Here is a 26,132-nt window from a genome sequence, read left to right as displayed (position 1 = left end):
TAAAGTGCAAAAGTTGAGGGGGAGTGGGGGGTTTCTTTTTAATCATTAACATTTTGTAGTTATCTTTTACTTTGTTGCAAACCCTGAGGCTGTTTTCTTTTTACCAAACCCATTCACCTGTGGCAGAGGTATGAACTTTGGCATTTCAGAGGTTTGGACACCATGCAAAGATTGAAGGTATTTTTTGTGCTACTTACACTGTTATCATCAGTGTACACATCCTACTGGAAGAACAACCACCCTGAAGAAGTTAGCTAATGCTGAATTTCTCTTTTGAAAGAACAAAAGAGTTTGCTGAAGCATGATGAGACTAACCCAATTTTACAGAAATCTCAAGAACCCACTACTACTCAGTAATAAAATTATAACAGAAATCCAATAAGAAAAGCACTTCAAGAACAAAGTTATGTGTAAATGATCTTGCTTTACCATCTGTTCTAAAATGCCATTCCAAAACTTTTCCTTCTAAAACTTTCTCTGAAAGTTTTTTTCCCGAGTTAAAAATTATAGACATGAGAGTTTTTAAAGGTAGAAATTTGAAAATGTTTTATTGATGCAAATGGTTTGTCCAGAAAGATTAGTTAAAGTTTCTTATGACTATGTTTGTGGTCTTTTCCCTCCCTCTTGCCTTCTGTAAATAAAAATAATTCAATTGTAATGCATCCTTATATAAGCTGTATGAAGCAAAGACAGACGTTCTGTCTGTCTATCCATTTTTCTATCTATTCATCCATCATCATTTCCATGGTACTTACAGCGAAGTCTCGATTGGACACTGTAGCATACAAAGCAAGGATGTTTTTTCACAGTGAGTGAGAGATGATCAATGTTCTAAGCCTTACTTAAATTCTGAGGTTGAGGTTGTTTGGAAAATTGGTGACTCTGACAGAATCAGCCCCAGGAGTTTGTATCACTTTCTCTTAGGACGGTGGCAATACAACTGCCAGGATGCTAAAAAAAAAAATTTAAAAAAAAGGTCACTTTTTATTTTGTCTGGTTTGGGAAAAGGAAGCATTTTCCTGTTAGTGGTTTTGATTAACATAACCTGACTTCTCCTTCTCTCCTGTGAGGGACAAGAAGACCCCTCAAGACAGGGGGAATATGGAGTCAAAGTCTGAAGATTTTTAGGCTTTGTAGCATTAGGGAACAGAGCTTTGGCTCTTCTGCAAGTTCCCTGAAAGTCACTACCATGGGCCTTCCCTCTCTTCACCTCTTTGAGCAGGCAAACTAGAAACAATGAAAAGACTTTAGAGAAAAGCCATTCTGTCTCTTACCTCTGTGCATAATCTCCAGATGTTTCAATGCAAGCACAGCTTCCCTGAAGAAAGGAAGAAGCAGCAGCTTACCTCTGTGAAGGCTCCAAAATGGACCTTGTTCTCCATGCTCTGAATCCCTCAGATATCCAAGGTAGATAACTGAATAAATCCCAAAACTGATCAAATCAGGAAAATTACTATGGACCTGAACAGGTGTGCCAGAACAATTAGGCATCTGTACTCTGACTGGACCCTACTTAAGGAAGTAGAAATAACAGTTTTAGAAATTTCAAGACAGTTGGGGACAAATGGCATTGCATACAAAATTTGCACACCATATGAAAAAAACTCTTCAAGCCTTATTTAGGTCTTTTTCCTATCACCCCTCTCCTTCTAAACCTCCAGCATGGAGATTAGGCTCATACAAACCACTTACATCCTCATTTCATGCCATCCAAAAGTTTAGCTGTATTGAGTGTTCAAGAGTATGGGGAGGAAGGATTTACCACAATGAATATTTGCAAATAGTCTACAGGAGAAAGAAAAATTAAATGGACTCACATATAATGAATAACATACTGAAGCTCCCTCACATATAGATGCCAAAGGTAAGTTTGGCTTCTTCAGCTCTGTGTGTGTATATAGAAATATAAAACCACACAGGGTTACAACGCAGAAGCTCTGCTATGTTTGCTTAACAAATGAAATATAGATACTTGAATGAAAATTAAACAGTCAAAACTTTGTTATTGCAGTAGAGGCAAATGAGCGTAAAAATCCATAGAATAAATAATCTATATAATCCTCTGGTTAAAGTAATTCAACAGACTAACTCATATCAACTACAAGGATTTGCTTATGCCTGTCTGCTTGACTAGGTCTCTGTCTTTAACTTAAACTGCAAATAGGATATGCAGTTATCTTCTGAAGGGCTTTGCAATTGCTTTTCTCTAAATTGTTTGTAGGATTCAGCTGGTTCTTAATCTGGATGGGAAGAGATATGTCATACAGAGAGCCTTGTTTGCAATTTCATTTCAGACTTTTGTAATCAGTTTCTTAATAGGATTATATTCAGGGTTCATTCACTTATCTCAGCACTGAGCCTTAAGTTTTCCTTGGCCCTAAATTTTACAGCAACGCTCCTACTGTGACAATGGATAAAGTTGTTTACTCCTTATGTATCTGTAATTATCAGCACTGAGTGTAAATGACATAATGCTGAGCATGTATTTAAAATAACAAAAGATGTAAGAAAAGCTAGATATTATCTCCAAAGTAAGTGTACAGCATGAAGGAGAGACACTCTGACTGCTTAGAAAATATTTAATTCTAAACCCTCAGAAGCCTAAATTGTTGGCAGTCAAATAAAGGGGGAAAATGGGAATAAGCGGGATCACACTTCTCTGAAATTATTTCATTTCTGATTTCCATAAGAACCAGAGATGCCTCTTTGAAAATCCTGATGGACAGTGATTGTAACTGCTCCCTCAGCCTATGTCAATCTCCTGAGGGTTGCTACAAAAAGTCCCCAGGCAGAAACCAAGCCACATTGCTTATTTTTGTTTCCTCTTTTTACAGCTTCTGTCCAAATACTTTGACCCCAAAATTTTAGGGTTTAGAAGACAATAATACTGAGTGTCAGTCAGTCTCTTTAGCAGTTTCACCAGGTGAAAGGAAATTAACTACAAAAGCTGTGAGCACCATGTAAGCCAGCACAGGGCTTTGCCTTAGAACAGCAGCAGAGAATCACAGAACACTTTGGTTTGGAAGGCACCTTTAAACACCATCTAGCCCAGACCCCCTGCCATAGGCAGGGACACCTTCCACTGGAGCAGGTTGCTCAAAGCTCCATTCAGCCTGGCCTTGAGCCCTCACAGGGATGGGGCATCAGCTTCTCTGGGCAGCCTGTTCCAGTGCCTCACCTTCATTGTAAACAAATTCTTTGTTGTATCTAGTCTAAATCAACTCTCTTTCACTTTAAACTATTCTGCCCATGTCTGACCTCTACATGCTCCTGTCAAAAGTCCACATCCAGCTTCTTGTAGGTCCTCTTCAGGTACTGGAAGGTGCTATAGGGTCATCCCAGACACTCCTCCAGACAGAACAGTCCCAGCTCAGCCTGTCCTCACAGGAGAGGTACTCCAGCTCTCTTACCATCCATGGCCCACATCCTTCCTATGTTGGGGGCCCCAGGGCTGGACACAGTACTCCAGGTGGGTTTCACCGGTGTCCTGTTCCTTCATCTTCACAAAGAGCCACAAGGTTTGTAGGGAGGGATGGGGATGTGCAATTTTATTTTATATATAGATGCACGATTGTGGTCCAGAGTCATCTGAACAGAAGGTGCCTGTGGAGCACCATGGGGTGCAAAGGCCCCTGCACAGTGCCTGGCAGGGCCACTGGGCAGTGGAGGAAGAACCTCCCGGAGCAGGCTACAACCCAGCCCCCATTTTTTATAGAAACCTGAAGAAAATGTCAGGTCAGTCCTGCTCCACTGGCTGCCAGATCTCCTGTGTTATCTCTGCTGGAGAGAATTTATTCACAGCCTGCTCCAAATCCCACCCAGCCTCTCCCTGCCTGCTGCTCCCCATGCCCCAGCCCACCCCCACCCTGAGCTGGACCCGGGAAAAGGAAAGGACATTTATAGGGGAGGAAAAAACATCAAAAAAGCCTAAACATACAAGTGAAGAGTTCTTCTATCACTAAGCAGTCCAGCAGTCAGGAAATATGAAAGGTCTGGGAGCACAAAAAAAAATAATTATTAGAGCCATAACAAACAGGGATTTGTATCAGTATTCCCACTGCTGAGGATGATTTTGTGTTTTTTCCTTGAAATCAATTATTGGAGCACAGATTGCTTCATAGGGAAAAAAATACTGACATGGCATCTCAAAAACTTTGTTTTCAATTAATATTTTAAACTATTGTTGCTATTATCATTATGCAAAACAACAAAAATTCCTTTTCTTGTTACCTTTAGAACCCATACTTATTGTGATTTTTGTCAGTTGGAAACTGGCATAAATCACATTCTTGCACAAAGCAAGAAAACAAAGAGTAGCTCATGAAATGGGTTCAGGGGTATATGGTGGAGCTTCTCTTCCATTGTGGGACCTTCCACTTCATTCAAACACACAGCTAGGCAGTTTTTGTATTTATCCTTTTCTCTTCCTACCCCTATAACCCTCTGTAGTTTCATTTCTCATAAAAGGAAAATTTATGCAGTGGTGAAGCACACCTTCAGGGTGTCTTTTCTCTGAGAATCTCAGCTGTGTCCAAAGACCTAAAGTTTCTTATTTGCCTAAAAATCTCTCTGATATGGGATGCAAGATTTAAGGGTAGCAAGACAAGGTTACCAGAGGCCAATCAATGTCCCAGCCCCACAATACTGACCAGCACACAGGAATAGCTCTGCATTTCCTTAGACTATCCCTGGACATCAGCCCTCCTCCACACCCTCTTCAGACAACACTTGCAAACATCAACTCCCAACAGGCAAAAGCAATGCATGGCTCTCAGGTGTGCCAGTCCCACGGGGTCACAAACCTGCTGTCAACAGCTGTGGGATGTAACAAGGCCTGGAGGCACCAAGGAGACAGTCAGACCTGGGACAGAGGGGCCATCCATGGCTGCAGGGAGGGATTCAGGCTAGAGAGGAGACACGCAGCAAAAGGGTGGGGGTAGAGGAGAAGGAGAGTTTTGTGCACACACAGTAAAGGCAGTAGTAACCCAGTGAGTGCAGGTATTGGAGAGGTCAACTCTGGGCAGCAGTGCTAAGAACTTCCTGTAAAAAAATCTGCCCATTCTCCCCAAGTACTGATGACAGGAGAGAATGAAGTGAATTAATCAATCCTTCACTAAATGCATGTATTCCTGAAGTTCAAAGTGTTTTCCCATTCGTTGAACAAATCCTCATTGGCTAGGACATTTCCCGTCACTTATGTTTAGAAATTCAATCAATTACTAAAGAGAGGAAAGTTGAATTATTCCTGTGCTTATCTTCCAGAAGAGCAAACTCTTGCAGACTCTACTTAACAACCCAAGAGGAGAAAAATAAACAAAACATTAGAAAGGTTTGAAGTCATTGTGGAAGAAAGGATCTAATCCTCATTGTGAGAGATACTGATAGTATAATAAGATAAAATAATGCATCCCTTTAAAGTCATACTATACATTTTGTATTGTACCTATATATTCACTGGAAGCAGAACTGAATCATTTAAAAAAAAGTTATGTGAAATGCAGTGTAAAATATAAATGAGCTGGTTAAGGGTCATGTGTCTCACAAACCAAAACAGAACAGAGAGTGTTCAGTCTAGACAGCTGTACCTTCAGCATGAACTGAAGAAAAAGGGGAAATGTGGATATGTGCAGGCAGGTTTCATATGAGCACACATGAAGCTTTGGTCTTCTGGCAAGAAAAGGGTTGGGTGGTGCATCTGCTACACTGCATGGAGGTAAGGAAACAGCACACCCTCAGGCTGGCCACCAAGGCAAAGCTCCCAGTCTTAAAAAAGATATTTTCAGATTTTTAACATCCATTGCAGATAGGGTCTTTAAATAGAACTTTTGTCCTTGACAATACAAAAGTTGTTAAGTAGGGCTTCCAGAAATGTGCACACACCTGTCTCCAAGGGCTTTAAAACTGGCACAGTAACATTTAAATCAGCTGAAAATGCTACAGGATAAGATAACATCTCCTCAGGGTCAAGAACTGACACTGGTTATTCCCTCATTCCCACCCCAACCTTTACTTACCTATAGACATATACTATAGACTACAATTGTATTTGTCATATTTAGGAACTTTTCTCTTGCAAATACCAGTTGTTTCCTTCTCTTGACAGACTAGATTTTTTTCTGCTAAAGTTTCATTGTATAAAGCATGTGTTTCCAAAGACCACCAACAATTTTAACGTGACTTCCTTATACCTGCAGGTGCTCTCATCTGCATTCACACTAATGCTCACAGCCAACTCTGAAGGCAGAAAAGTTCACTGCAAGGACTGAACATACTCAGTGTCCAGTAGGTTTTTAGTAAATACAGACTTCTTAACCATCACTCTGCTGCTTGTGAGGGCTAGATTTTAATGTTACAATAGAAAAAACAGGTTTAAGACACACCTGGAAGAAAATCTCAATTTTCAGCACAAATTTACACGGCCAACTTTGCAAATAATATCCTAGTGTTTAGCATGGTCTTGTTCCAAAAATCCTAGATGGAGTTCAGTAGTTTCCACTCCAAAGAAGCAAAACATTTCATTGCCCTCTGAGATTTCTTACATATTATGTATAAACCTTCAGACACCACAATGAGTGCAGTGCATTCAAAGTAAATGATGTATATTTTGAATTGTCGTATGCAGTAAGTAACCATGAGAACTAACAAGAGAAATACAAGATCATACTCCACCTCGGGTCATGCTTTTCTGCTTTCTTGAATTCTTTCAGATTATTTAGCAAGGAACCAATTCAGAATTCACTGAAAGGCTATGCCTCTAGGACCAAGATCTCATCATGGACCAAAATATCTGAGATAAGGAAAAGAAAGAGAGAGAAGACATTTTTTCTTGCAAGAATTTTTCTCATACAAGCCATAACCAGCATCTCTGTCCTGAAGATACCTGGACAGCAGCCCAAAGGAGCACACTATTACTTCTATCCATCTTGCATCTAAATGAGCACTTTACTGCTAGGCACAATCCTGTGCCCTGGAATGGATATTTCCAGTACAAGAGCTGGTCTTTAGGCCAAAATAAAGAGCATATCACTGAAAATGTTGGTTTTATTTTCTTGAAAATAATCCCACATTTCATTCCAAATCAAGCAAACACTTGTCAGGACCTAAACCAAAAATTTCAGTCAGCACTGGTACCCCCCCAAACACACACTCATTCATTCAAATGGTCAGGACATTTACCAGAGGCATGTAAAAGTAAATTTAAATCTCATTCTCTGTGTAAGGCTATTTAATTTTTATCATCCACCTTCTACATGCCTTGTTCTTCAAGTGATAAGGGTTGTCTGGGCACAGCTCCCTCTCTCTTGTTCACACCACAGAGCTTTGTGGAAAACACTGGGATACTGCCTGGGGCAGGAGCTGCATTATGTCTCACACTCCCAGCATGTCTCACCTCTCAGCACTGTTGCCTATTTTTCTCTAATATCTGCACATTAATAATGGATGGCATAGCACTACCAGGTCGCCCTGAGGAAGATCTGCCTGCAAATACCCTTTAGCCTTGCATTTCATAACCTGTCCTCAGAAAAACTGGGATGGGAGGAGGAGGGAAGGAGTTGAAACTCCTGCTCAGGAAGAGCCAAAACTTGGTCTTCCACATTCCTGCTGGACTGGCTATTGAGCAAATTGCAGAGATGCCTGACTCCCTCCTATTCATCCAGCATAAAACAACAGAATGCACAATACCCAGCAAGTTCAGACACATAGCTTTAGGGTGCCTAATATGCATTTTTCCTTGAAGGAAATAATCCCTCTCCCCAATCCCGTTTCCAAGGGGATTAAAAAGAATCTGTCAGCCCATCCCTCCAGGCTTGCTTATACAAAAGCAGCACTCCATAAGAGCATTTATCTCTTGAGTCAGAATAGTTCTTCCATCTTAGTAAATAAAATATTTTTTGGTTCGAATAAAGAACCATTCATACTTAATATCTTTAAAAATAACTTTTTATATAGTTCCAGAAAATAAACCTGCAGCTAATATCCTGAGTTTGTAAGTGTTAGTGATCTTGCCAATCTAGTACATTGCTTTAAAGAGTAAGAAAGATAATATAGACCCTCTGGGTGGGATTCCTTAAAATGGGCTAAGAGGAGAGAAGTTCTAGATGCAGATGTATGGCAGGGAAACCACCTCTTCGCCTCTCTGGTCCCTGAGTAGAAAAAATATTCATATTTCATCCCTGTCCCTCACAGCAGTGATACATGCATGTACCTTAGATCCCAACACAGATGAAACCCTTATCTTCCCTCACCATCCTTATCTCACTGTGGTGAGCACAGGATGGCCCCTAAGGACAGCTCCATGCTGAGAAGAGTTAAAGCTTGTTCATGGCTGAGAAATGTAGAGGTATGGAAAGCATGAAGTATGCAACAGGACAGAGCAGAGAAACACAGATATACACAACATAGAGAGATCAAGGGTTTTTTTCATAAACAATTTTGTGAGAACAGATGGATGTAAACACTAAACAAAGGCTGCAGCAACTGCCCTTGGTACAATGGGATGAGTTGGAGGGAGGGAGGCAATTTCCTATAATACTAGTCCAAAGAGAAGGGGGTTTACACAGAATTAGCAGAACAAAGCACTTAACAACTTGCCCAGCAGCTTTCTCTACAACTCAGTACTAAAATGAAGGATCTTCTGGAAGGACTGGACTTCATGAACAAAGCATTTGTTACCCATTCCTGTGTCTGGCTACATCAGTGAGGGGTGCTGGGACCCCGGTCATGAACACATGTGCCACTGTCAGTCAGGCAGCAAAAGGTCACTGGAGTGTCCCTTAGCTGAGACAGATTAAGCCAGAAAACACATCAGAGAAGGTCTTCAGTTGCTGCAGGATGTTAAGCACTGGCACCCAGTTTCTGTGGGGGAGTCCCAGAGATGTTGTGGAAAGAAAAAGTTTGTGGCATGAAAGAGGGCAAGCTAAGATTCCTTTGATAGGGATAGGCTCTAAAAAAAAATTTAAATGGTGATTTGTCCAAGTAGGTTAAGCATAGGTATGCAAAAATCTCCAAGCTGCTGTAGCTGGCTGTTGAACTAGCAGGGATGTAGTTATCCCATCACAGTACTGCGTGAACACAGATTTCAACAGCCTGACTGAAAGCCAAAGCTCATCATCCTCTTCAAAATCCTAGAGCTTCCTGACATAGTGATGAGCTGCTTTGGCATACTCATCCTGATGTTTTACATTACAAAGCAGGGTAACTCCCTATTTGGCTAGGACAGAAGGTGTTGGGATCAACAAGGTTGAATCTGAACCTCCTGCTGTACCACTTGTGCTCCCATTGTGCTCCTGTCTTCCAGGACAGTGGAGGCCTCAGGAACCACCAGTGAAGAATAGCAACCCAATCTGCTTTTCCAACTAGAGCTTCCAAAAGGAGGAATTTGGGAAACGTGTGGAGGCTTCCATCATCCCAGTGGTCAGGATATAGTGGCCTTCTCAGACCTTGAGAGAACAAGTTGCTGGCATGCAATTCAGCAGTCCCAGGTGATGCCCAGGACACCACAGCACAATTAGGGATAGAGGAACACCTGGGATACTACCAAAAAGGAGATCTTTGCTTACAAAAACATTTGTCTTGAGAGAAAAACAAGGCAAAACCCAAACATTTTGGGTAGCTAGGGCAGCAATGTCAGTTAAAAATTCTGAAAGGGGACTTGGTCAATTTTTATTTCACGCTGCCTGAAAGTTTATGGTATAAGAAGTCCTTTCTAAACTATTACATCACATCACAGCATGTTCATCTGAGCCCACATCATTGGCTTTGCTGAACACCCATCATGCAATATAGAGGTAAATACTAAGAAACATTTTAGGATTGCTCCTGTCTATGAGAACAGGCATTAGGATGTGGCGCCCCTCATGCTTGGGATGACAGAAGAGCTGAAAGGGGGGCTGCAGTGTTGCTTTTCCCCAGGTGCTCTTCCAAAACTTTGGGAAAGCACCCCAGCCACACCTGGGGCTGTGCGAAGATTTGCGTTGTGGTAATACATGCAATGTCCTCATATGCCCCCTACAATATCCAGAAACAGATGTCTAAAATAAAGGAAAGTCATTCTAAGGGGCAGAGATGACCTTTGATGTGAGCCATGAGGACATTTCTTGGGACACTGCCCTTGTAATTCCATCAAGCTCTTCAGACACTGCCTGAAGAGCACACAAAGGTCTTGCTGCTGTTTCTCTCACAGCACACACACTTGCTTTATACTGGCTCTTCTGACAGCTGAAATCTCAATTCTCCAAATGATACTTTCTGGCATTCAGTCAGGTGAAATGGTCAATGTTACATGAGTCTGCTCTGTCTTGCAGTGCCATCCTGTTAACACGAATCCCCAGATTTTCTCTGGCAGCCCAATCATTCACTATTCACGCCACAGTGGCCCTGGCATTAAACATATAACAACAACAAGTGGAAACACTGGAAAAAAATTTAATGCCCTTGGAAAAGATCTGACAAACAAAGCTAGTCTGTTCTGCTGTATCTACCAGAGTATAATGGTCAGGAAACATGAAAGGTAGTTTAGCCCTCAGACTGGCAGACAGCTGGGCAATGAGATTCTTTCTCTGTTTAATCCCTTTGTGAGAACATGGTCTAAAACTCTCACACTTTACAGAAAAGGTCCACAGGCTCTGACCTGCAACAGATATTTGAGTTTTCTGCTAGTCTTGCTGTGTGACTTCTCTCTTAGTTTACTGAATAAATCTATAAAGCTGAAAGGAAAGGCCTGTATGGATTTATTTTAAGAAAAGTCTTTTTTTCCTGTCTCCCTCACCACTGAACATCTAGTTCACAGAGGACAAGGTTGGCAGGGTTTTGGCTGCAGCCATGAGGAGCTCAGCCCAGCAGCCTGTTTGCTGGGTGGAAGAATTAAGGTATTCAGCATGGTTCTTGTTGATGCCAATATAATGGGTTTACATTAACACAATTGTGCAGTGAGCATAAACTTTCTAAGCAGAAAGGTCTGCTCCAGTTGCCCTGCTAGTGTGTTTGCACAGGCCTGCCAAATAAACAACATTCCCTGCTGGGTGATTGGGAACAAGTGTAAGAAATCCTGAGTGTGAGACGCTAATCCTTAGGGCATAATCTCATCCCTGCTCTACAAAGGCATCTCCAGTCACTGGGGCTGACAGGGTCACACAGCACAGCCTGTGGGCTGGCAGTGAGAGCTGGGTGCATGGCCACTCTGAGCTCGTGCCTGCAGCTGAGCTGAGGATGCAAAAATCCTGGGGCTCATGGCCTGCCCACCTACCCCCTGGCACAGAGTCTTGTCCTGCACAAAACCTCCAGGCAGGGAGGGATGTGCTGTGGAAAGATCAGAGCCACAGAGAAATGAAGACTCAGGGTGTGGAGACAGCAACCCCTGGAGCCCCAGGGCCCTGTGGAAGGGTCAGCATCACCCCTGCTGCAGCCCCAGGGCTGTGCACAGCTGACACTGATGGTGCAGGCTGGGTGTGCTCCCCACAGCAGCGTGGTCAGGCTGGAGCGGGGATTGCTCAAGTGAGGGCTGCCCCCACAGCACTCAAGGAGAGTGGCAAATCCACCAAACTGCCTACAAAGATGTGAAGTGGACACGCACCAACAGGCAAAAGCATCATGACTGTGGGTCACGTTTTCTTTTTCTCTCTCCCTCCCATCTAAGATAGCCTTTAAGGTTTTTTCAGAGGTAAATGTAAACCTGAGGGTCAGCACAAGGCAGCTTTTGGCTTTTGACATGGAGTCCAAACCTAGCCCTACAATGGACATGCAGAAGTGTTTCTGCCCTTTTCTAATATGCAGAACTGCAGAGAAGTGCCCTCCTTGCTGCGCCTAGACAAGTTTATAGAAACACTAGGTTTGTTTAATTTTTTTTAAAGGAAAAAAATTAAGAGAGAGGATAGTACTTGTTATTAAGTTGTAAATACAAATCATGACCTGCAAACTCTGATTTATTCTATTTCTTTTCATTTTCAGGGACTCTGCATGTTGTGGCAAATGTCCAGAATTAGGCAGAAGTTATCCACATTTTATCATTGTGATTGATATGAACTTTGATACAGCAGAACATGGCGTAAACATCTTAAAAGAATGGATTTATTGTATTTGGTGCCCAAATTTATTGCCTTTCTTTGCCTTATACTGTACTCAGTTCTGTCTCAATCAGAATTGACATGGGGTATTTCTTACTTGCTTGAAGGAAAAATTTTCGTGGAAGATTTTTTTAAAAAATCTTGTCTATGAAAAAAGGTGGTAGAGCTTTCTGTCTTCCTAGTCTCCTATGGTTACTTTTATTCTTCCTCTGCCATCTGCATCCCTGATGCTCCTTATCCATGGCCTTAAGCTAATCCCTTGATACCAGAGGAAACAACAACTACATGGTCTCCCTGCCCACTCCCTTAAAACACAGAGTAGAAAACTGCCTGAGGCTGGTATGAATATTAAACCAAAAATCCCCTGCACAGCTCTCCTCACAGGGGAGTGCAGGTTTCTGCTCCCTCTTTAGTACACAAGGCAGATCCTACATTCCCTGTGCATATGAAGATCACAGAGACAAAGGAGCAGAGCAGATAAATACCAAACAAAACCAAGACCCCCACAGCAATCACAAACAGGACACACACCACAGGCACAGCTCTTGCAGCAGGGAGCTGAGCCCTGCCCTGCCCCATCCCAGGAGGGTGAGAGTACCTCCATTTCTCAGGGCTTGCCTGCAGTAACAACTGGATGTTTCCTTGTGGATAGGGGCAGGAGTGATGAATTACCCTTACCAAAAGAGAGGTGTCTCTGGAATCCTTAATTTCTTTTCAGCCCCTCCCCTTGGCACTCCCCCATGATTCTGCAAGAGGAGTGAAACAGAAATTTCTGGTAGCAGCTAGGAAGGGCTCACTTTGCAGCAGTAACACTGCTGCTTTCCCAAGGCTCCTGGCTCAGCTTGCCTGGCTCTCCTTAGGGAAGACTCTCATTTGGTGTCTGAAGGTGTCCAAAGGGCTGCCTCAGAGTATGAGGCTTTCTATTTACTCCCAGCACAAAATCTGCTGCTGGCAGAGGGCACATGAAGCTCTCCCAAGCTTCCTGTGCCTTAAAACACCATGGGCCATACCCACATGCTCAGACCCTTGGGGCATTGGAGTCTCAGCACAACACAAGCCAAAAGAGCTCAGGCAATTTAATCTGCAGTGCTGACCCTTGGACTATCCAAGGGTCCTAGGGCACAGAAACTTCCACATAGATCCCAAGTACTGGGCAGCAGTACTCAGATAGATAGATACTCAGAGTTTAAATACACCTGGTATATCCCAGGAATATTGTTCAAATCACCAGAGGACAGGACATATTGAAGATTACTTCTTCAGTCTTGGCTAGAGCGCAAGGCAGAATGAAGGAGCCCTAAAACCAGAAGAAAAGCAGAACAAAAGGCAGTGTGACTCTGTTCCTGCATTTGTGCAGCAAAGCCATTGCAGCAAGGCTCAAAATTCACACATATTCTCACACTCATCTTCTCACTAGCACCAGGATCAGACAGAATTAATTCCAGCACCATGGAGGACAAGACATGCAAGAGAGCAGGGCCTCATCACACCTGCTGGGTTCTCTGGACCTTGCTCTACTCCATCACACCACTTCTCAATGTTTCCAACTACAAATCTTGACTCTTCAAGGATGGGAAAACTTGAAGATTCGGAAACTTGTCTGTTAGTGGCAGACATGGGAAAATAGCATTCACTTTGCATTACAAAGCTTCTTTGTCTCCATCTTTCTATCCTTATTTTTTAAATTACCTTTGACAGGGGAGCCTCCCAGCTCCCTGGGTCCTACCACTTGCTTGCCACTGTCAGAGTTACAAGCAGTAGGTTCCTTCAAAATAATCACCCACTGAAAGCCCCAGTGGGATGAGGCTGCTACTCCAAAGCTCTCATTTTTCTATCAATTTTACTCCTTTATTCACAGACTGAAAAGTGGCTCATAATACTGGAGCCAGGGCTTTTTGTTGTTTTTTTGGAATATTTCAGAAGAGCCTTCTTGTGACTCTGAGCTCTTTCAGGGCTCCAGCTCTCCCTGCAATCACAAATAAGGCCACAACTACCCAATGTCAATACCACCCTGGGCAAAAGCACAGCTGGTAACCTTTAGCTGCTGTTCAGATCTACAGAAATAGCCTGTGGGTGAAAGGAAGAGTTTGTTCAGCATTTCACCCTTTTAAACCTTTTTTTAGGAGAAAAGCCAGATGCTGCTTCCATATTCAACACTCCAACTCCCCAAAGTGATCATATGATTCTTGTCCTCAAGTGAGCAGTGTGTTTCTACTTCAGTAACCCTGCTTGGCAGGTTACCAGGTGCATTTGTTATTTTCTTCATTATAAAGTGCTTTTTAGTCTGAACCAACCTTCCTTCCCTTCCCTTCCCTTCCCTTCCCTTCCCTTCCCTTCCCTTCCCTTCCCTTCCCTTCCCTTCCCTTCCCTTTCCTTTCCTTTCCTTTCCTTTCCTTTCCTTTCCTTTCCTTTCCTTTCCTTTCCTTTCCTTTCCTTTCCTTTCCTTTCCTTTCCTTTCCTTTCCTTTCCTTTCCTTTCCTTTCCTTTCCTTTCCTTTCCTTTCCTTTCCTTTCCTTTCCTTTCCTTTCCTTTCCTTTCCTTTCCTTTCCTTTCCTTTCCTTTCCTTCCTCCTCTTTTATTTTTGAATGGTATCTCTAACTCACCTCTGTGAAGCTGAAGACAGTAATCAGGGTCAGGTAGTCTTTTTCATAATGATTGAAGAGTTTCTGTACTCTGAAGGAGGCCTTGCTTGGTCAATACTCCTTTTTCAAAGCAGACAAAATTTGGATTTCTATTAAGATGATGCAGAAAGAAATCTTTTTTTCCCTGGCCCATTATATATTTTTTTAAATTAAAACCCATAGCTATGGTTGGAAGTAGACAAAGGGAAATGGAATTGAGCAAACACAGCAAAAGAAAATGGTGATTGAAGTGTCTATTCATGTTCCTTTTGTTCAAGAGACACTGTTAGAAGTTATTCTCTTTCATTAAAAAGTTTGAATAATCATTAGAAGAGTGCACAGAGTCTGGGGCTGAAGTTCTCCCCCAGAGAGTGTTTCAACCACCCAGCTGGAGATCCTGCTCTCACCTGCACATGCTTTCACCCCTCCCAAATGCAATTTAAGAGAGAAGTGGATCCTCTTTCTTCCTTCCTACTCTACCCTCTCACTCTAAAACTCCAGTGGCAAAAACATTTACTTTCTCAGAAGCAGAAGAAAGAGAATTAACACCCATCTTTCAAAAGGAAGATTTTATCTGCCTGTCTCCATTTGCCAGTGCCACTTGGGAATCAATACAAAACACCTTCCTCTATATATATAATGCCCAAATTAGGTTGCTTCTAGAAATCATATATTCATTTTTTAAGTCACTGAACAAACTAATCAAATCACAGTCTGTTCATAAAAACTTTCACTTCATCTGGGAACAGAGTTTCCAGTGAATAAAAAAATTCAACTTGAAAACAAACCAACAAACCAACCAGCCAGTCACACACATCAAAAAAAAGGTTAAATTCCAGACTGGGCAGTGTCTCTCCCTGTACTTCTCACAGAGCTGGGTGTGCTATCTCCCCAGGCCCCAGGAGCAGCACTGACACTGCCAGCCCCACTAGTCCCAGGTTCACCGAGGAACCACAATGCTGAGTTCTCTGGGTAAATTTCACTTTTCCTAGGGGCTGGAAACCTGTGTTGAACATTTACCACCCATTTTCTGGTTTACTAGACCCTCAGGGTGGTATTCACTCCAACAAATTTGGAGTGCTACCATATTTGGGTGACTTATTTAGGCTCCCTTTATACAGCAGAAGAAGGAAAACAATAGGCCCTTCTAGTAACCAGCCCTTCAAAAGAGGCTCTCCTTCAAAGAAAGACACATGTAGGCTGTGTCAAGGTGGCACAGAAATACCCACCTCTTTCCACTGGATAAAAAGGGAGCCTGTTAGTAACTTTTCCAGATGCAGATAGCACCTTTTGAGATGCTTTGCACTTTAGAAAAAAAATGAAATTAATGCTATTCTCAGAGATGGTGCATTTTATGACCCAGTAGCCTGAATGTCTACATGCCTGGAATAGCTGTGTGCTCTCTGCAGCTGTATGGCTGCAGACATTTCCCCTATAGCAAGTGCAGCACAGCAGTGCTTTATAGTTCCCAGTGATGTATAACTACTTAGTGATGTCAAAATATTCTTTAATGCAACTGAGAACCATTTCCACTTTGCAGCTCTGTGAGGTTAAGTATTGCACAATGGAGCTACTATTTTCTTTTCTCTTTTCTCCTATTTTCTCTTTTTTCTTTTCTTTTCTTTTCTTTTCTTTTCTTTTCTTTTCTTTTCTTTTCTTTTCTTTTTCTCTCCTTTTCTCTTTTTTCTTTTTTCTTTTCTTTTTTCTTTTTTTTTTTAATTTATGTAAAAAAGAAGGGAGGGAAAGACAGAGATAAGGAGCAAGATGAAACTCAGACGCCCTGTGTGTTCCCCAGAGGAGAAAGAAGTCCCTGATCTTCTGCCAGACCAGCAATGCAGGGCAAGCTGGTGCTCCAGAAAGTCTGGAATGAGATTTCTGACCTCTACCAAAGCCTGTGAAACAACAAAACCAGTGAAAAACCAGGAAACACCTCCCTCCCCACACCATACAACCACAAGTTCCAGTCCACTGAACCTCATCATTTCAACAGCAGAGAAATTCTGAGTGGCATTAATCTACGGTGGCAGCCTGGGCTCCCAATGCAGACAGCAGAGTGCTTGAGATTTCATGTACCCAAGGCAGCACTGGACTGGCTCAGGTTTTTTCTTTGGCTTTCTTTTCTGGCTCAGGTATCAGAGCCTCTCTCAAGTGCTTGGCTGGGCTCCTGCCTGCAGGGTGAAGCAGCAAGCCTCAAGGCTGCTCCAGCCCCTGACAGGGCTCACTGGAAGAGCTCACAGGGGAGCCAGTCCCACCCTCCTCCTCCTCCCGTGCCCACCACTTGTGAGAGCCACTAATTTTATGTGTTCCTTGCTCAGGACAAGTTTCAGCCAGATCAACAAGCCCTGGAACTCCTCCCACCACTCCACGAGCTGGTCTAAGGGATGGGATAACAAGCTGGGGAAGAGAGACAAGGTGCGAGGTCCCTTCAGCTGAGGAGCACGGTCTTAGAATGCACAACACAAGAGTGCAACCACACCTTGTTTCAAAAGATGGCAGCAACAGTAATCTTTAAAGTAGTGTTTTAAAGTCTGTATTTTCCTTCTCCCCTGGCTGACAGGTTCCTTACATCTGGATTGTGCCTAGAGCTGTACTGAATCCTTGCATTTTTTGTTTCTGCAGCAGAAGTGCAACCCCTGCCCCATGTGCAACTCACAGGCACCCTGTCCTCGGAGCACCCACATCCCATCTCTCCTGGGCTCACCTGTGAGTGCAGCACAGCCCTCCTCCCAGCTGGGAAACACCTCCTGAGAGAGGGAATTCAGCCCAGGAGGGGAAAGTGGCTTATTTACAATCCTAGGTGCAAACCACAGTGGTGTGATAAGAAATGAAATTGAGTTTGCCTAGAGGCCTCAAGACCTCCAGAGGGGGCCTTCTCTATAACTCTCTTCATTAAAGCCTGTGCTTTAATGAAGAGGGTGATAGAGACCATAATCCCTTTACTATAACAGGAATCCTCCTCCCAAGGGAAAGAGTCAGAGAAAAAGCTTTGATACCTTCACCCTAGAGACTTTCCCTGTAAAATGAGTTTTATGGCTATTCAAGAGCATGTGTATTCAAGAGCATAGGATCATTTAGAGATCTAAAATGGGATATCCCACACAGATCTATCACCCAACATAAAACCAGAAACAAGATTTCATGGCTACTTTTCTTACAAAATATATATTTTAAAAAAGGCATAAATTTACGTCACTGATTTCAGCCTGGAAAGACTTACAACTAAAAATTACATTCTTAACCTGCTTGTGATAATTCTGCTCTGCCCTGTTCAAATGAAAATGACAGAAATGATGTAGTCTTGCCAAGTGTTACTTTAATTTATTGGAATTTATTTTGTATCTCTTCCACATGACAATCTATTGAAATGTGTGCACAGAAGGCCATCCTCCAGCAGTGGTCTTATCTTTTGTCTTGCCTTTTGTTTTCGTCTTTTGTTGCATACATTCTATGTAGATGGTAATACACAGATATATATATATATATATATATAAATACATACAAGGAGAGGAAGTAGAAAAAAGCAATCTTTTCATGAGGCTGAGTAATCCTCCAATATCTTTCACTAAAAAGACTGCAGGTGCTCCTGTATTTAGAAGGGCTTAAAATGAAGAGATGGACACCTAGTGAATACAGTATCTGCAGCAAGATTTACACTTTGACTGGTTTTGAGGACTACTCGGGAGCCAATTCCCTGTAGCAAATCTGTATCAAGCCTAGAATAATACTGAGGCAAGATCAAATAGTGATGATTATAAGAGCTCATTTTTGTCTGTCCTTATATTCCACAATCATTTTAATTTGGGGTGGACTGCTTTTATTTTGGAATAAACTGACACAGAGCTGCTGCAACAAAGCGACACACATGAACCTTTTCCTATCGAGTCTCATACCACAATATTTGGAAAAGCCTTGCAACTACCAAAAGAGAATTATATTTATTCTGCATAAAAGGAGCTACAACAGTCAAAAGGCCAAATCCTGCCCCTTTCTACTTGGCTTTGTTCCTTTTATCTCATAACTTCACTGGGAAAATGGAGATTTGATGAGAAATGGCGATATGAAGGGAAGGACTCTTTATATGATGGATTTTAAGCCTCAAACCAAAGTAAAACCTTGAATCTTGTATATTTAAGTTGCATTTGAAGGTGGCCCTTAAACTCCTCCTTTTAGATGTTTTTTACATAGACAAGAATGCAATAAAAACACATCAATATCCTGTAAACCTTCAAAAAAAAAGGAGCAAAAAATATGCTCATTATTTTCTTAGCTTTTTATTCCATCATTACGACACAAGACAGAACTTAAAGACAACATCACTGAAAAAGCCTTCAACTTCATTAAAATTAAGACTAATATGTTTTATGAAATTCTTTTGCTATGATACACTTTCCCTTGTGGAGTGCTAGGAAGGAATTTCTCTGGAAGGCTGCAGCACATTGCCACCCGCTGCCCACCCACGGCTCTGCAGCTGAAAAACAACGTGTACAAAACAGCAACATTTAACATAACGCAACATACAGCTCCCGAGGAAGGGGGACTGACCCCGACTTTGGCACAGTATTTATAAAAACACAGTTGTGAGCTTCTCCCTTTCATGGGTCTGTCTGTGTTTTTTTCTTTTCTTTTCTCTAACTTTCTTAATGCTGGAGCTTTGTTATTTCAAAGGAAAAGCCATATTCTTTCTCAGTGTCACTCATCTCAATTTATTAGTTTCGGTTTTCTGAAATTTGGATTCCAGTTTATTGTTTTAAAACAATACATAAAATCATACATTTATAAATATATATATTATATCCTGCATATATAACATTGGTTTTCCTTTAGAATGGGAGGGCAGACTTTGCACTACATACTTCATTGGTTTAGGCACAATGTTGTTCTGAGTTTCTCTGAGCTGCTTCCTATCAGAACCTAAAAAAATACTTTTATAATCTTGTATCAAATTTTAAAGTTTTTTGCAAATATATGTATAAGAAAAAAATATTTTGTATTTCCCCCTCTAAGCTCACTAATACCCTTATAAAATATATGGCTTTTCATGTTCCACTTTATTTTAGTGTTTTTCAAAAGGCAGTGAAAAGAAGTACAACTTTACTCTTTAACAGCTTTTTTTTTTTTAATATATATATATATATATATAAGCACAGAAACCAGCTTGTGCACTTTCTATAGAATTCCAATGCATATCATGGTAATGTAAGTGCAGTGATTTTTTTAAAAAAGCAGTCACGATTGATTGACATCTGTATATGAAAACATAACATGATTATCATACAATACCCATTACAGAATATACAATCATCAAAACTGCAGATATATAAATACATTTTTAGCAACATCAAAGCAACAGTTTTATCTTATACACAGCATATGAATACAGAGTTATTACACTAAAGTTTTCACCTTATATTTTCTCAAAAGCTTGCTGAAAAACAGGCAGATAGTGTATTTGTAAATTAACTGCTTGACAGTGCTGTTGAGAAATTAAAGTGAACAAAGTTTTAAAAAAGTATAAGCAATTGAATTGGTATAAAACAAACAAGCCCCCCCCCCCCCCCCCGTTTTCCAATGTCACTGTTGTTTTCCTATGAGACGGAGGCATGGGTATGGGTGGCAGTTCCACAGAGTCAGGTCATACAAGGGTTTCTGGGAGGGCATCAGGGTTATCAGCTGATAACAGCTCCCAAATCTGCCACCTCTCCCTCTGCCACTCATTCCAGTCCGCCTCTGAAACACTTTTGCTGTTGTGGCTATGAGGTGCTGTGGAATAGCTGTGACCCGCGGGTGCGTGTGGGGACGGCTGCTCCTGCCTGGACGTGGCCTGCTCAGCGGCTCTGCCTGGGGGCCCTCCAGCTGCCCTCGGCCCCAAACTCTTTTCTGGGCGTTGAAGTCTCCACAAAGAGTGCAGCGTTGAAGAAACACTCGAGCTTGTTTTTGCTGGGCCTGGGTAAGGGGGCGGTGGCCGCTCTTTCCTGTAGGAGGGCTTGGCTGCGCTTTGCAAGCAACCCGCGCTCGAGTCGCGCTCTCTGAGGTCCTCCACACTGCTCAAAGTCAAGCGCTGCTCCGACCTGGAGTGGGCCAGGTCTGAACTCCTGCAGCCGCCTGCCCTGTGTGGGTCACTGCACAGCCGAGAGGCCACGGGCTGGAGCTGGCACTCGGGAATGGCGGCCGTCGTCTGGCTCCTGCGCATCACCTGCCTGCCACTGTCCAGTTCCGAGGAGCTGCCCTGCCATCGAGGGGAGCACGCGGCGAGGTTCCCCTGGGAAAGGGAGCACTGTCCGGGGCGCAGCGAGCTGCTCTCGTAAATGTTCCCGTAAGAACCTGGGGGTGGAGTCAGAAACACAACATGAGGCTGCAGAGCCTTTCATGTGGCATTTAACAACTACTGCTTTTCCCTTGTATCATGCGGTAGAAGAGGAATGGGGGCTGAGGCAGACTGGGAAAGTTGGGGCTCTTCAGCCTGGAGAAGAATGTACAGAAACCTCATAGCACCTTTCAGTACCTGAAGGGGGCTGACAGGGAAACCAGAGAGGAACTCTTCATCAGGAACGGTAGTGATAGCACAAGGAGTAATGGGTACAAATTGAAAGAGGGGAGATTCAGGTTAGATATGAGGAAGATGTGTTTACTGTGAAGGTGGTTAAACACTGGAACAGGTTGCTCAGAGTGGCTGGGGATGCCCCAACCAGTGTTCAGGGTCAGGCTGGTTAAGACCTTGAGCAACCTGGAAGTATCCCTGCTCAAGGGAGGGGGGTAAGGATTAGATGATCTTTAAGGTCCCTTCCAACCCTTATGACTTTATGGTTCTATGATTCTATGAATCCTAGAAGAACTTAGAAGTATTTCTTGAAGCAATTTTAAAATGAAATTTTTAATTATATTTGATAGTTTGAAATGTTGCTGTTTCTGTATTTCACTGAATACAGAGAAGTATAACCACTGTGCTCCTCTGTATTCTACTTAAGGTCACCTTTTAAAAGTCCAGCTCTGGACAATGTGAATTGTCCTACTGGTTTCACTGCAATTTCTTGAAAACAAGGAATTGGTTTCTTTTTTGCTAGATTAGGGCTTTAAAATTGAGAAATTACTGACCTGTGATTACTGGATCTTTGCAGCCACTTTTCAGCGTTGAATGCCAAGTGCCCCAGATATCAAAATGATCTTCAGAAACATCTAAACAGCAATAAGAGCAGGGAAAAGATGATTAATCAATCCTCTTAAAGACATTATTTAGAAATACACAAATAGAAAAGTAAAACCTTATGTAATGTATCAGTCATTAACACCCAGTGGCACCTTCACTGTGTACCTAACACAAGCATCTCATTTGTGAGACCCCACCAGGAGTACTGTGTACAGTTCTGGTGATCCCAATACATGGACATGGAAATGCAGGAAAAGATCCAGAGGAGAGCTATGAAGCTGGTAAGAGGACTGGAGCACCTTGTCCACAAACACTGGCTGAGAAAATTGGGGCTGTTCAGCCTGGAGAAGAGAAAGTTGTATGGAGACCTTGCAACAGCCTTCCAGTATCCGAACAGGGCTGACAGGGAAGCCAGTAAGGGACTCTCCATCAGAAACTCTAGTGATAGGACAAGAAGTAATGGGTGCAAATTGAAAGTGGGGAAATTCAGGTTCGATATTTGGAAGAATTTTTTTACTGTGAGGGTGGTGTGGGACTGGAACAGGTTGCCCAGAAAGGCTTTGGATGCCCCAAGCCTGGCAGTGTCCAAGGTTAAGGCCTTGAGGAATCTGATCTAATGGGAGGTGTCCCTGCCCATGGTAGGGGGGGTTGGGACTGATGATCCATTCCAACCCCTTGACATTCTATGACTCTGTATTTGCCCACAGCTATTTGTTTCAAGATCAGATCCTGCAATGGATTCAGTGAGCTCTGTATGGGCACGGTGCCTGAATTTTCTGAGTCCTTAAGTCCTCTGCCTTACTGCAGTCAGAGAAGTTGTACAAGAACAGGGGGATTTGGTCTACAAAAGGCAGTTTCTGGCAAAGCTCTCTCAGGCAGCCTGAGCCCCAGGGGTCATCATAAGGCATGCTCCATCAACCCAAGGATGCTGCCAGTCTTACCCAGAAGCGCAGACACAGAACAAAAATTTTATGAAATATTGGGTTATAAACAGTTTAATGCCTTTTTCTGATTCCACTAGTCAGTAGAAGAACTTCTTAATTTGTCATGGTCTAGTATCATTGTGATACACATTGAAGTCCAAAAGATGGTTAATGAAATAAAGCTTAATGTAATTTCCTGTTCATAACTTAATAGAAATCTGACCAAATTCTTAAACCTGTTCAGAGATTTAGAAGATAAAGTCCAATTGGCATTTATAAAGCATGTTATTGAGATATTATTCCAAATCCCATTAAATCCAAAGGGAATTAAGTGTCTCAGCAGTACATCTGAAATTAAGAGGTTTTAAAAATACCACCAAACAGTTATGTGCATCCCTAAGCACTGAAAGTTCTCCGTTTGGCTCACTAAGTATAAATTTCATAGATGAACATTTTTTAACATATATATTTTTATAGGAAAAGCATCTGGAAGTGCTGGTGAGCTATTAGTTCAAACCACAGTTCTTTACCAAAGAAATCATTCAGGTATGCACTCCACAGGTAGCTATGGGAATAATGGATCCCTACACTAGTACTGCTTAGTATGTAACTGGTTGCAGAAGTAAAGCTGTGCAGCTCAGCTATGTTTTCCAGTGAGAGGGTGTTGAGGTCATTCTTTACAACTGGAGAAAGTTTGTGCCTGAAATCTTAAAATCTCAGCTTTTTCCAAAGCCTGGACCATACCCTTGCAGGTATTACCGTCCCATGGATCAGGACTAGACTTTGCCATGCTGTCACAGGCAGGCTGAAAAACTGGACATGCATAGTTCTATTTTCCTAATATCTCTAAGTTTTGTGAAGTGCCATACCATGAGCATCCATGACAGCTGGCTGAGCCAATGGGAAGGACTCAGCACAGATCCTTTGGGCTCAACAGAAAAAAAAGGATATTGGTCTATCATTTTTTTAATAAGGTTGTTTACACTATTGCTCCTCAAATCCTGGTAGCTGAAAATGCAAACCAGGCCCTTCTCAATTATTTCAGTCACTGAGGAGGAGCACAAGCAGGATGCACTATACCTTTTCCAGCCTGTGATGCAGAAGAATTCTCCTTTGGCTTGGTTTGCAAGTGTCCAACCAGCGTGTACTGCTCAGGTACCTTGTACAGCTTATCTGGGCTGTGGGCAACTTCTTCTGGCATTGCCACCAGCGAGCGCTCAGACAGCACCGGGGAGTTGTTGTCGTAAGGGGAGACATCACCGCTGGAAGCTTTGTTGGAGTCTGTGGAAGAATGTCTTTCTCCTGTGGAGTAGGAGCCTTCTGACCGCAGCATCTCAGGGCTCCTGAGAATTTTGATGAACAAATTACAGTTAATAAAAAAATGCTTCACGTTCGCAGTTACAGGTACAGTTTGGCATCAAGGCCAGGATGGATGGGGCTCTGAACAGTCTGGTCTAGTGAAAGGTGTTCCTGCCCATGGCAGGGGGTTTGGAACTAGATTACTTTTAGGGTCCCTTCCAACCCAACCATCCTATGATTCTATGATCATACAGATAAAATCAAATACATGAGAATGGTCACAGCTGCTGAAACAAAAACACTTCAGAAACAGTTACTGAGGTGGATTTTCCATGAGTAAAACTTTTGCCATGAAGTGGCCAGCAGAGGCCACTCAAAATCAAAAGATGTTGCTGTCAAGAAAGAAAACAACAAAAACCCACACAACTGTACAGTAAACCAGAGGAAACGAAGCAGTTAATAAATTCCTTATGTTACCTTGACAATGTAGCTTGTGGCAACAATAAAGCTGAAGGCATGATAGGGAAGATTAGTTTGCTGCTAAGCAGTATGCTAAAACAAATTCTTGTATTCTGAAGTTTTACATAGAGAAATCAAGCACTCAGCTTGCCTTTCACACTATGATCCTCTTTTAGAGACATAAGAAGGTAAATATTTTACAGGGGACAAACAGATGTATTTACTGTACTTATGACTGCGGCATCAAACAGCTGGCTCTGCTGATACCTTCTAAAACTTCTTTTACCTTTTTACCTTCACACCCCAACAACATGAACTGCCTTTAATTCTGCCAAGAAAAGGCAAACACAACTCCCACCTAAGTACAGCCAAAGATCAGAGAGAAAACTAATTTCTGAAATGTTCTGGGAACATTGATGGAGATTTCTTGAACTGTCACAGTTTGCTGTGCAGGTAGGAGGCAGGCTGTGAGTCACTGAATATCCACAAAGAACATGTAGAACTACTCTGTAAATAAACATAACTTTTTTTCCCCTGTTGTTCCTTGCTAACTCATATTTCTATTACTCATTTTTTGTTTCTCTGCAGCTCTGTTTCATAGATGCTTATCTTTTGCTTGAGTCAAACACTTTAATATCTGTTCTAATTTAATGTGATACAACAGAGGCTCATTCCTGTAAATGTCTGAAAACGGTCAGCCCTTTTCCTAGTCAAATCCAAAGACAGCTTGAATGTAGTAAGCAGCCAAAACTCATTCATCACTATGGAACAGTAACTGTCTTTCCAGACAAATAACATAAAACTGATGAAAGAAAATAAAGAAAACACACAGCCAGCCACAGCATAGTAAGTATTAATACAGAAATACAGACAAAACTTAACACCACTTTCAACCTGTTGTTTTTTCCCCAGCTGACTTACATATAACATATCCCCAAAAAGAAATATATATACAATCAACAGCATGATTATTATGTTATTCAACATTCCTATTTTTTTTTCCAGTAGGAAAGCAACCATAAAGTGTTGGGAATTAATTAATAATGTTACTCCTCAGTAACTCTCAGTGACAAAACCATTGCTGGAGTTAAACTGAGGCAAACTCAAAAAACAGAGCTGCCATTTGGCAAAGTTGCTCTGTCACAAGCTTCCCAGAGAAGCATGGTAATGCTGGGGAATCATAAGAAAAAAAGCCTCAATTACATAACTTCACAACTAAACTTCTTATCTGAACATAAATCAAATGTAAATTAATCTATAAACTGACATACACTGAGGAACTATAGTTTTGTAAGTATGTATAATTCTATCACAAACCTTTTTTCTTGTTTTTTGCAATTTGCTGCTTTCTTTCTGTCCTCCTAAGTCCTAAAAACCCCTGTGCAGTGATATGAGATGTAAGCAATGTCTTGGGATTTTCAGAAGAACTAGAAGGACCTCTTAGAAAAGGGGAGAAATGCTGGGATCTGCAGGTTTCCTATGACCAAACGTCCTTTTTTCCAGCTTTCTAGATTGAATGCCACCTAAAGAGTAAGCTTTATTGCATATAAGTCTTTGCAGCATCAAAACCTGACTGTGCTGCACAGGACAAAGACAGAGGTAAACCAGCACTTAGCCATAGCAA

The 26,132-nt window shown here is 42.1% G+C and overlaps 1 protein-coding gene and 1 long non-coding RNA gene across 8 annotated transcripts in view; both read right to left on the bottom strand.

Annotated features, from left to right (window-relative positions):
- LOC135293491 (uncharacterized) overlaps window positions 1-2,050 on the bottom strand; it is an 80,189-nt gene extending 78,139 nt beyond the window's left edge. For 3 of the 4 annotated variants that reach the window (XR_010355606.1, XR_010355605.1, XR_010355603.1), the window contains exon 1: window positions 756-2,050. This is a non-coding gene — a long non-coding RNA (uncharacterized LOC135293491). The remainder of the gene's footprint in view (window positions 1-755) is intronic. The other variant, XR_010355604.1, reaches the window with a different exon arrangement.
- A 16,891-nt stretch (window positions 2,051-18,941) lies between these two features.
- ARHGAP6 (Rho GTPase activating protein 6) overlaps window positions 18,942-26,132 on the bottom strand; it is a 309,409-nt gene continuing 302,218 nt past the window's right edge. For all 4 annotated transcript variants that reach the window (XM_064407713.1, XM_064407714.1, XM_064407715.1 and 1 more), the window contains exons 11-13: window positions 23,831-24,093; window positions 21,776-21,856; window positions 18,942-21,004 (exon numbers count right to left, since the gene is read on the bottom strand). In XM_064407713.1, the coding sequence (XP_064263783.1) occupies window positions 20,316-21,004; window positions 21,776-21,856; window positions 23,831-24,093 (1,033 nt within the window). In that variant the 3' untranslated portion in view covers window positions 18,942-20,315. The remainder of the gene's footprint in view (window positions 21,005-21,775; window positions 21,857-23,830; window positions 24,094-26,132) is intronic.

This window comes from Passer domesticus, chromosome 2 (assembly GCF_036417665.1).
Source record: "Passer domesticus isolate bPasDom1 chromosome 2, bPasDom1.hap1, whole genome shotgun sequence".
Lineage (NCBI taxonomy): Eukaryota > Metazoa > Chordata > Aves > Passeriformes > Passeridae > Passer > Passer domesticus.
Note: the sequence above shows the minus strand (reverse complement) of the source record. Positions and strands in the feature narration are given on the sequence as shown.